At 39.6% G+C, this 12,567-nt stretch overlaps 1 protein-coding gene across 1 annotated transcript in view; it reads left to right on the forward strand.

Annotated features, from left to right (window-relative positions):
• Nucleotides 1-12,567, forward strand: part of Cntnap5 (contactin associated protein family member 5) — a 908,928-nt gene that overhangs the window by 600,761 nt on the left and 295,600 nt on the right. The window contains exon 12 of the mRNA XM_087906619.1: nt 7,684-7,803. Coding sequence (XP_087762745.1) covers nt 7,684-7,803 — 120 coding nt within the window. The remainder of the gene's footprint in view (nt 1-7,683; nt 7,804-12,567) is intronic.

The following is a 12,567-nucleotide window of genomic DNA, read 5'->3' on the forward strand; positions in this document are numbered from 1 at the left end:
GAGTGTGCTGTGATTCTCCTATAGGTCTCTTCCTGCACTAATCTAGAATACTCAGAAAGCATGCATAAGGTTACTCAGTGCATCTTATGCACTGCTTTGAGTTCTACTGCTGCTGGAGAGGCAGAGGTTCCCAGGGCGTCTGTTGGTTTTCCTTAGTTCTGCTTTTCCCATCAATAGAATTTTCAATTAATAGCCATTAATTGTGTACATTTGAGTGTGTGCGTACATGTAGAAGTCAGAGGACAATCTTAACTGTCACTCCTTAGTTACCATCTGTAGCGTGAAGTGGTCTGCTTGTTGGGGTTTATGTCCTGCCCAGTTCCCCACAGCTGGCAAGCCCCAAAGAAAATCACCCAGAGGATTCCATAAGATTATGAACTGATTGGTCCATTAGCTCAGTCTTCTTATTAGTTCTTGTCACTTATATTAACCCAGTATTCTTATCTATGTTAGCCACATGGTTCGGTACCTTTTTCAGTGGGGCAGCTCACATCTTGCTTCTTTGGTGATCTGGGCAGAACTGCGGAGGGAGCTTCCTGCTTCCCAGAATACTCCTGTTCTCATCTCCCCGCCTCTACTTCCTGTCTGGTTGACCCACCTATACTTCCTGCCTTCCCAATCAGTGTTTATTTAAAACATGATTGACAGAATACAGACAATTCTCCCACATCAACCATCCATTTTGTCTTTGGAGACACTTGCATGGAACTCATTAGGTAGGCTTGGCTAGTTGGTCAGGATCCAAAGCTCTTCCTGTCTGAAGTTTCCTGTGCTCAGATCACAAGCATTTGTCAACAGTCCTGGCTTGTACTTGGGCTCTGAGGAGTTAAACTGATATTCTTGTGCTTACACAGTTAACATTTTGTATGCAAAGCTACCTCCCCAACCCAATGGACCATTTCGAAACAGAGAAAAATATATGTACCATAGGCATTCGCAATCTAACAGGGGAGGCCAAAAGATGGACTGAGGATTAGCATGCACAGTGACAGTGGCAGGAAGGGCATCTGATAAAATTTATTGAGGAAGACTGGAACTTGAGTCTGTATCAGTGCAATGACTGTCTATCTATCTGATGCTTCACATAGGGTTCTGCTCTGTAGCCTGGCTTTTCCATGTATTTATGAATATCCTCCTGCCTCAGCTGCTGGTGCATCATCATAAGCCACTTTCCCCGAGTTGTTTCCATTAACAAAAAATATAATTTTTAGAAATAACAATACCTTCATTTTCTTTGGATATATTCATACTTACTTTCCTAACTGCCCTTCTGTATTTCAGCATCCATTTCAATAAATAATTATCTTGCATCATCAGTTTTAGCTGAGAACAACTTAGCAGTGATGATGCTAAACATAAGGTAGGAGCTAATCAAGTTCCAGTCATCTGCAGTGTCAGCAACAATGAACAGCGCTCCAAGGATGGCAGGTCTGGGGATCTGTAGCAGAAAGACTAACAACCCAAAACAGAGTCATCCTTAGTATTGGCTCTGCCACATCTGATTCCACAAGGAGAGTCAGACTGTGTGTCTGTGAGTCTGTAAATTCTCCAATTGTTCAGTTTCCAAAAGCATGACATTCTTTTTTTCAAAGGTTTGCTTGTTTATTTTATGTATGAGTGTTCTATCTGCATGTAAAGCTTTATGCCAGAAGAGGGTTTCTGATCCCACTAGAGACGGTTGTGAGCCATCGTACAGTTGCTGAGAGTTGAACTCAGGACCTCTGGAAGAAGAGCCAGTACTCTTAACCACTGAACCATCTCTCCAGTTCTAGCATGACATTCTTAATTCCCCAAAGGACATTAGGTTTCCAGCCTTAGGAGCAGCAGTTAATTAAATGTGACCTTTCCTAATATCTCCCCGTGTCTGAGTCACATGCTAGCAAGGCTCCTCCCTCAATTTCTCTCAGTAGGAGACAGCCACCTCCTCTCACTACAAAAGTCAGAATGAAACAGACATCTTTGCTGCTCTGGATAATCTGAGCTCCTTCCCTTTCACTTTGGTCTCCATCATGTTCTCTGTTGAATTAAATAAATCGTGTGACCTTCAGGGCAGTCTGCCTCCATGTCCTATATCAAATTTAAGACTTGACATTAACATTTTGTGATATCAATATTGGTTTCCCATTTGACATCTTATATTTTTACATTAAGTTATTTACCTTTTCTTTTTTCATTAATTTTAAGTGTGTTCGACCATCTTATTTTCTTATATCTAAGTTTGAATCATTGCTAGGAGCTTTGACACTTCTAGTTTATAATTATACTGAGTCTTCTTTCACACAAGAACATTCATGTGTCAATATCTCCGAACATGATTCACTTGTAATTTGATGCTGGTGCCCACTGTATGACTGCATCCAGGGTGGCCTTCTTCCCTGTGGCTTCATAGTCATCTGAGCAACACTAAGTAAGGATTCAGAAAAGGTGCCAGACCTAGATGTACCTCATGTTGTTTCACCTCATAATGACTGCATCAGAAACAGTAATTTTGTGAAGCATCTCATTGTAGGGCACTTATTCCTTCTATCTCCTTATCATGGCTTCAGGTTAACTCAGTCAAAAAGTCACATGATTGAACTGGCACAGCTGCAGTGTTAAGTGCCATCCAGGCCAGACATTCTAGTTTCCTTTTTTGTTTGTTTGGTTTGCTTTGATTTTTTTGAAATAGGGTGTTACTATGTAGCACTGGCTGACCTCAAGCTTATGGAGCTCTGCTTACTTTTCCTTAATGGGTCTTGATTACTGATCAATACCCCCTCTGATGAGGAACTGGCATCTCTGACTACTGGCAAAAATGAGGCTAACCACAGGCACAGAGACATATCTGGCTTTTAGTCAAAGAAGATATGGGCTCCTTTTCTTTAGGGTCTTCTAACCCTAAATGTCTTAGTTAACCTCATGTGTTACGCACCTGTGTTCAGAAAAATTCAACAAAATCTGCAGTCTGTAAGACTGTGCCCTGTGTTATTCTCAAAAGACATTGTAAGTACATTTTGATGCGTTCCCAATCTGTGTCTCATATCCTTTGGGCATCCTAAATCAAACTTATGCAGACAAATGGATGCGGGAAAAGTAAGACATGCTTGATCTTATTTGACACAACTCACCTGATGTTTCAACAGTAATTTCAACTCATAATGACCAGAAAGAGTTACAGACACAGGTAAGCACACATGTAGCAAAAACAAAGATGACAACAACAACAACAACAAAACAAACAAACAAACAAACAAAAACAAAAACAAAAAAACGCTGAGTGTCTGAGTGTGGGTGGCGGTAGTGCATGCTGTTTAAACCCTGGACTCTGGAGGAGGACAGAAGCAGGTAGATCTCTATTAGTTTGCAGGCAGTCTGGTCTACATAGCAAGTCTAGACAATCAGAGCTACAAAGAAAAACTATCTTGAAAAACCAACCAAACAACTAAACAAACAAACTAAACTAAGATGATAAAACAAAACAAACAAGTAAGCACAGGAAATAAGAACAAAGAAGTTTTAAGGGTTTAGAGTGCATAGATGAAAGCAAGAGAGAAAGTAGCCGATCTTCAGGGTTGAATCCTTATATAGAAATAGCAGAACTGAAGGTGGAGAGACAGTTCAATGGGTGATAGTGCATTTGTCATGAAAGACTGAATTTAAATCTCCTGGATCCACATAAAAGTCAGGGAGTGCTCCTACTCTGGACTGTTACAGGCCAACAAACCTGTGGCTTATACAGTGGAAAAACAACAAAGGAGTCTGGATCAAACAAGGAGAAAGATGAGGACAGACACCTGAGGTTGTCCCCTGACTTCCATTTGCAAGCCTCAGAATGCTGTGCTGGCTAGATTTTGTCAACTGTACCTAAACTCGAGTCATTTGAGAAGAAGGAACTTCAGTTGTGAGAATGCCTCCATTAAATTGGGATGTGGAAAATCTTGTAGGGTATTTTCTTAAATAATGTTGGTCATGGCTAACCCATTGTGGGTGGTGCTATCTAATGTCAGGTGCTATTGGATGGTATAAAAATTAGCCAGGGCAAGCCATTAGGAGCAAGTCAGTAAGCAATACTTCTTCAGAGCGCCATCATCAATTCTTGACTCAAGGTTCCTACTTTAAGTTCCTGTCTTCCTGACTTCCCTGGATGGTGAACACAAGGTCAAGATGAAGTAAATCTATTCCTCCCGATGTGATTTTTGGTTATGGTGTTTATCAGAGCAACAGAAACCCTAACTAAGACATGGAGCACATCAGTGTGAAGATGCAAAGACATACATTGTGTGCATGTAAACACACACACATATACACTCACTCACACACACACTCATGCAGAATACAACTTAAGAAACAACAAATTTACATTGCAAAATTATCCCAAACATAACAATTACAGGTGGCATCCAGTTCTTCAAGTTGAAGATGTGAGTTTTATGAGAAACGTAACACTATCTGAAAACATAAAGTAGATCACCAGCCCCTCTTCAAATACTGTGAAGCTTTGCTCATCTTTGTGACAGTAGTAGAGTCTCCCAAGATGTCTTAGGTAGGACTTTTCCATCAGAATCTCTCCTGAGGAGGCCAGTGGCTTCTACCTCAGGGAGCAATTCAGGAGCTGTAAATATGGTGACCACTGCTTTCTAATAATCTAATCCCGGCTCCTATGCCAACTGCCTTGTCTTCTCCTCCATTGTGACCTGTTTCCACTTGAACTGTGAGCCAGACACAGCTCTTTCTCCTTTATGTTGTTTTTGTCCGGTATTTTGTAACAGCAATGAGAGCATTAACCAAGACAAGCGTGGGTATCTGAATAACAGGAGGTGTCCATCGTGGAAATTACCTTAGAAGAGGCCAGCAAGGCTAAAGTCACTTCCCCAAAGTAATGCAGGAGCTAAGTTGTGGCCACAATACAAACATTTGCCCAGTTCATTTCTAGGGTTCAAGTTCTTTGTGAAATATTTTCAATTTTATTCAATGTGTGTGTGCTCACATGACTATATTTTGTGATTGTGTATACTAGAGAATAAATGTAGAGATGAGAGGAAAACAAGCAGCAGCCTGTTCTCTTCTTCTACCATGTAGGTACCAGGGCTAGAACTCTCTGAACATTCTCACTGGTTAGGTGATATCAGCAGTTAAGTAAATGCTCCCATGTTTTCTGGGTATTATTTTCCTTTCATGCTTTTGAGAAAACAACAGTGGCAACTTCTCTCATGTGTTTGCCCTCCTATGAGTGTAGGTGGATTTGATGATAGCTGCTCATACTAGCTGGCATTCCCATGTGTAGTGCACATCAAAGTGCATTACATAGATTCTGAAGATTGTATTCTTCCAGGCAAGCACTTCACCAATGGAGATATCGGGGTTCAGCTTGTTGTGTTCAGTGCTCATGGCACACACCATGGCACCCTTATTTATCTCTGCTTCAGAAATTGTGCATGAATACCAGAGAGAGTTCCATGAATGCAAGTATAACCTTGAATTCACTCCAAAGTATAAGAATTTCTAACTCTCTCAGGCTTTAGGACCTGACTGGTAATGAATTATTTGAACCTCCCCTCACACTTGATCATGATGAACGGTAGCTTCATATTCCTAGAATGGGGCATTAGTCACAGGGGCAGAAGTCAGCTAAAGTGACAAGCTTGTACTCTATCTTGAATAATGTTAGGAGTCACTGAAGTGTTTTAAGCATGACTAGGTGACAAAATTCAATGTGCACATGCTGCTCCAGTTATAGGATTTTGTGTGAAGTATCAAATATAATTTTTTTTATTCCTAAGATTGCTAATGCGTCTTTTATGACGCTGGCTTTTCATTTTTCCAAATCTGCTGGGTTTAATCAAGTTAATATTTATTAAGTCTACAGCTGTGCTAATGCTCCAAATTATGTGACCCTTGTGACCTCTTCCTATTTCTGGCTCCCATGTGAGCATGAAAGGACCAGTCACGGCCTGTAAGCATGAGGACACAAGCTGTTGTTCTTATCTATGTCTCTGTCCCTTGGTGAAACTATCCTTGTTGACATAATCTATAAATTAGGCAGCAATGGTCAGATGAAAATGGATTGAATCTGTATACAATATTATATCAGTTACTTTCCTAAGTTTAGCACATGTAAGTGTAAGAGAATGTTCCTTTCGCCTGGAGGATATGTCAATTAGTAAAGTGCTTACTGTGCAAGCATGAGGACCGGAGTATGATCCCTAGAGCATGTAAAAGCAGGCGTGGTGTGTTATTTGGAATCCTCATTTTGAGGTGTTGACAGGAAGATTCTTAAGGCTCACTGGTCGAGCATTGTAGCCAAGGAATAGGCAAGGAGAAGACCAAGTGGCGACAAGTAAGAAACAACCTCTGATATTGACTATTGGGGCCACATACCAACCCACAAATACATGTGCACACACAACCCCCAAGACAGTGTCCTCGTGTTCTATTGCTGAAAATGTGAATTTTAAACTCACCAGCCAATCATTTGTTGAATTCTGATGCCTTTTAGAGATATGTTAGATGCTGTGATGCAGTGTCATGTGACACAGTCATGATTCTTAGAGGTTCTTTAGCACAGTCTAGCAGACTGCCCTGTGCTGATGATCCTAGCTTAGTACACTGCGAGGACAAAGGGACAGAATGTAAATCAGCAAGTACCAGGGACAGATAAGAGGGGAGATTTTATGATCAATGTACCCCTGAGATGAGCTTAGAAGAATGAATGAAAGAATTACAGAAGTAATGGTGTGTGATGGTTATCTTTAACTATCCTCTTGACATAACCTGAATCACCTGGGAGGAGAATCTTAAGGAGGGATTGTCCCTATTGGGTTGCTCTGAGGACACGTTTGTAGTAGACTGTCTTAATTAAGTTAATGGGTGTGGGAAGACCCACTGTGGATGGCACCATTCTCTACATAGGGGTCCTTGTTTTAATTACGTTTCTTTTGCTACAATAAAGACCACAAAGAATGGACTTATTTCAGCTTCCTTTCATATTTCCTCATGAAGGGAAATCAGGGAAAAAATTCAAGACAGGAACCTGGGATAGGAACTGAAGGGAGGCAATGGATTCATACTGCTTACTGGCTTGCTCATCTTGTTTTCTTAGGCCACACAGGACAGTATTCTGAGGAGTGGCATTGCCTCCAGTAAACTGCACCCTTCCACATTCATCATTAATAAATAAAATGCCCCAAAGAGTTTCCTACCCTCCAGTCATATGGGGACATTTTCTCCATTGAGATTCTATTTTCATAAACGACTCCAGCTGTGGCCAGTTGAAAATAGTTCAAACAGCATAGTTTCGGAATGATTTGAATGGAAATATCAAGCAGTGTATAATTCAGGCAGCAAGTAGGAAAATGTGCATTTGCTTCTGAGTTTCCATGTTTGTGGATGTGATATGACTAGCTGCTTTGAGTTCCTGCAGTTGTGGTTTCTCCAAATCGCTAGATGACATCTTAAAACTGGGAGCTAAAACAAATCCTCTCTCCCTTATGTTGCTTTCTCATCAGGGTATTTTATCACAGCAACAGAAATAAAACTAAAATAATAAAGAAGTCCATGAAGTCCTGGAACCCTGGGCTGTAAAGGCTCTTGGAGCAGTACAGGAAGGGAAAGGAAGAAGCATGAAAAGTAGGCTTAAGTATGAGCTACTGACCCCTGCAGAAGGATATTCAAAACCAAGTAAAGTTTGTCTTTCTATCTTTCCAGCCATCTATGAGCAATCCTGTGAGGTGTACAGACACCAAGGGAACAAGGCTGGATTCTTCTATATTGACTCTGATGGCGGCGGGCCACTGGGACCTCTCCAGGTGTACTGCAATATCACCGGTAAGGGCTATGTTTTCCATGCATGCTTAACCTGGGTGACTGCTACTATGAGATGGAATGGAGTTTCTGCAATGGGACACCTGCGTAAGCAAAATCTTACAGAACTAGCTTCAGTGGGGGAAGGAGGCTATCTTGATAAATCTTAAGAATTAGCTTAGTTATTTTTTAGAAAGAATGGTAGAGGAAGCTTGGTAAAGGTAATGACTCTATTCCAAAAATCCAGAGTGAATTACCCACTATTTTCTGTAGGGCTTGCCAAGGTCATCTTCTCTATAGAAAATGAGCAGCGAAAATAAAAGGAGATAAGAACAAAATAAATAAACACAGAAAAACAAGGCATAAAAGTCAATGGAAGTCCTAATTCACAAAGGGGAAAATTCATTCATAGAAGGTTCTTTGAACTGTGTGTTTGGGTGAGTTCTACTTTCTTGATCATCAGTGGTTCATCATTGAAATGGGAATCAGATTACTAACCAAGGAGTTGTGAAGATCATGGATAATCAGATGTGTTGGAGCAGCAAGTGAGGACCTCAAAAACATAAGCTTCACTTCAAAAGGGAAAAGAGATTCTAGAAATCTATTTAAAAATAAGAGATTCTTATTCTAGAAGCAAGTAGAAATGATCAATCTGAGAAGACAGATAAAGGTTACCACAAATTCCATAGTCCATCATGTTAATATTTTCATGATGATTTATTGTAAATCAAGATACTTTTCTATAGGCTAGTCAAACATCAGGTAGGAGGATTTCAGGAAAGCTGAATGTCCCTGCTCTGAGTCTCACATACTATCTGATGGTTTCTTAGACTTTATGTTCATGAAACAAAGGGAACTTGCCAGGAGTCACAGAATGTTATGTTATATTTGGAGATGGTTAATAAGTTACTGTCCAATAGGTCAAGGTTTTACAAGGTAATTGTACATTGTATCTGCAGAGTTTTGACTTGTCCCCCATCACTGAAGTTCCAATTAGCTTTGTACAAAATTTCTATATAGGTATAGCTTCTTTTTATGTGAATTGCAGTTTTCTTGAGAGTCACCATCATCTTCATCATTATCATCATCTTCTTCATCAGGAAAACTGTGTTCTATGGAATATCCCGAGAGTATGTAACTTCTTTATAAATTAATTGCATAGGTTCAGAAGCAACATCTGAGACTGAGCAGGTAAAAGCCATTGGTGCCAAGTCTGATGACATGAGGTTAATCCCTGGTTGCCACATGGTAGGAAGAGAAAACAGACTCCACCAAGATTCCCACATGTTAAACTGGGCAGTGTTTAAGCACACCTTTAATCTTAGCCATTGGGAGGCAAAGGCAGGTGAATCTCTGTGAGTTTGAGGCCAGCCTGGTCTAAAGAGTGAGTTGCAGGACAGGCTCCAATGCTACAAAGTTATACGGAGAAACCCTGTCTCAAAAAACAAACGAACAAAAGATTTCCACATGTTGTTCTCTGATTCACACAGATTCACATTGGTACATATGTGCCCTCTTCACAAGTTAAAATGAAAATCTAAAAGTGATACTCTATGGGTAATTTATTCTATCATAAAATTCCACATTGCCAAACATTGATGTGATGATCTTTTTGAGCATTTAGTTTTGCCATTAGTTCTACTATGACTGTCAGTCTGTCATTAATTGGCATCTCTCTCTCTCTCTCTCTCTCTCTCTCTCTCTCTCTCTCTCTTTTTCTTTCTCCCTCTCTTTCCTTTCTTTCTCTCTGTCTCTCTGTCTCCCTCTCTCTCTCTCACACACACACGCATTCATAATTCATTTCAATCCTTGATCTTCAGAGATGTCAGATGCTCGAAGTAGCAAAGCAGCAAAAATCAGGCCTCTCACTTTTCATGGAATTTTTGTTCCCTGTGCTACACTTCAATGTGGCAGCATACTTATAGAGCTCTTTCTGAACGTGCAATGTCCAAGGCACTAAGAATATGCAAATGAATGACACCGTGGTTGTTCAGGTGACAGTAAACTCAGGAACACAGTGATGAGATGCTATAGGCAGAATGTAGGGAAAGCACTGAGGGAAGTAATGACAAAGCATATTCAACAGTTTTTCCAACCAAATGCAAAGAACCAGAAGACAGACACTGTTTTCAGAAAGGGCTAGCATTTTGTCGTTGTGGTTGCTCTTGTTTGTGTTTTTGTTCATTTGCTTTTCCATAGTACATCATCTAGTGAAGAGTGGCAGTATGCTAGCTACCTTGTAGTTGTTTTTTGTTTTGTTTTTGCTTGTTTGTTTGTTTTTGATTTGTTTTTTTAAGGAAGGTTTTTACAGTAGATATGGAGCCAGTCCTGGCACTCACAGTGTAGATGAGACTGGCCTAAAACTCACAGAGATCTGTCTCTTTGTAATTGCTTTAGAGCAGGAATAGAAATTGTGCTCTTTGCCTTCTTGGTTGTTGTTACCTAGTACTATTCAACGACCTAGTCAAGGACTGGGCTTGTTCTATTTAAAACATAACTCACACATGAGTTCTTAGTAAAACAAATACAGAATTCTAGGATAGTCTAGGATATCCTTATTCACTAAATGTACTTGCTCTAAGATTTATAACGTATTTCAATGCAAATTCACCCTGGTTCTTGCTTTCCAAAATGAGGTGTTTTGGCTATAAGAGAAGGCAAAGGAGACAAATACCTACTGCTGAGGAGCAGATGTCACATATATCCAGGAACTGTAGGGTGACTGCCAACTACTGAGCTCAGACATTTCAGGGAGTTTAATTGGAACTTACAAAAATCATCTCTGTTAATTCTACCAGAAAAAATCTAAGCAAATAGATTTTTTAAAAATCTCCAACTTGAATGGAAGAAATAGAATATCAGAATTTCATGACTTGCTGCAGGTAACACCTAGCTGGGACCATGACTTCCCTCTGGTTCAGTAATAATCCACATCCCTGAAACATTAACTGGACACTCTGCATTGCATGTATCTTCACCATAAGCAGCTGCTGTGAAATAATCCTTCTGTTTGCTGTGAATATGTATTCCTCTCATTGGATAATAAAAAAGCTACTTTGGCCTATAGTAAGGCATGTTAAGGCTAGGTTGGAAAACCAAACAAACCAGAGAGAAGGGTGGAGTCAGGAGAGACAAGTCAGTCACCAAAGAAGCAAGATGCCAGGGGACTGGTAAAGTCACGGACATGGGACAAAATATAGAATAATAGAAATGGGTTAATTTAAATGTAAGAGCCAAATAGTAATAAGCCTAAACTATAGGCCAAATATTTTAATTAATATAAGCTTTGTGTGTTAATTTGAAACTGGACGGTTCTGGACAAAAGAAAATCTCTACCTCCATTTGCAATCAGCATTTTGATGTTTTGTTATAAAATTAATAAATGATTATAATTAAAAATTTTAAAAATAGAAAAATTTATTAAAATGCTAAAACAAATCATAATCAAAAATCAAGGTATTAAGTTACTAAATTCTTAGAAATTTAAATCTGTTTTTCTGTAAATGAATTTGTTCATTTAAACATAAGATACACTTCAATCATATATTTGTATTTTAGTGCCCACATTCAGGTTTTTTCCTGTTTCAGTAAAACATATTTTGAAATTAAAATGTATATATTACAACAGTACAAAAATTAAATTTTCTAAAATAGCAGAAGTATAAGAACATAGAAGACTTTATTCATCTAGAACTGTGATTTTGAAGCCTACCTCTTATGGGGTTTACTATTTGATAATTTATTCATTTATGGCTAAGGAAGAATGTGCAATTGATCTTATGGCTTGCTAATTTGGTGCAGTAGTCCTGGATGAACTAGAACTCGGGACATGAGTTTGATGGTACTGGAGAAATCAGGATTCCCCTCTTGACATTCCTAGTCTCATTAGTAAAAGAATTTAAGAATAAGTTCAAAGACATCTCCACGAGAGTTTTATTGCAGTTGAAAAGAGAAACACCTCAGGACAGGTAAAAGTTGCACTTCCCAGCTGCTGCCCAGAGAAGGAAGATGGGGAAGGAAATGAAGAGTGTGCTTCTTGAGTTAAGGAAGCATGGATGTTGGGTCCAGGGGGGTCGCACAAAGATGAGAACACCACCAAGTCTAATAAACCAGAAGCAAACTTTATTCCAGAAACCAGATCCTAGGAAAAACAGAAGCAAACTTAAAAATAAAAAATAAAAATAAAACACCGCAGGGCACAGAAGCTTATTAGCTAGCTGAGACCACAGCCAGAGATGGTGTTTGTTAGGCTGTGGCAAACGGCTGGTTTTTGAACCTACTTTTTATAGCAGGGGCACCAGGCATTATCCCTGAACAAAAGAATTTTACAACCTTGCCCTGACCCTTGGGTTGGTCAGCCAGCTGAGACCCTAAAGAGGGGAGTGAGTGCTAGTGTCAATGAGTAATTAGGCAGCCATCATGAAATATGTTTTAGGGGAGATTACAACGAAAGTTGCGAGAAAACAGATATCTTTAGCAGTTCGTCAGAAAAGGGGCTGCTTGTAACACTAGAAGGTTAATAAATTAGGATTAACTGGTTCTTGGGCTGAGAACTTAGAAGAAAAGCATTTCACATTATTTTTAGGTAAATTTTCAGATATTGACTGCCATACTTTACAATCTCCATTATCAGAGCTCATTAATTAAACCTTTTTATTTATCCACTGTCTCCTGGTACCTCTGGGTGTAAACTGAGGTCATGCCTCTCCTCTGGTGGTGCCAGTTTCCCATAACAGAGACGGTGTCTGACCCAGAGGTCACATATCTCTGTCTCCTAAAGGTTAAACT

Source organism: Myodes glareolus, chromosome 5, assembly GCF_982192425.1.
Source record: "Myodes glareolus chromosome 5, mMyoGla1.1, whole genome shotgun sequence".
NCBI classification, from domain to species: Eukaryota; Metazoa; Chordata; class Mammalia; order Rodentia; family Cricetidae; genus Myodes; species Myodes glareolus.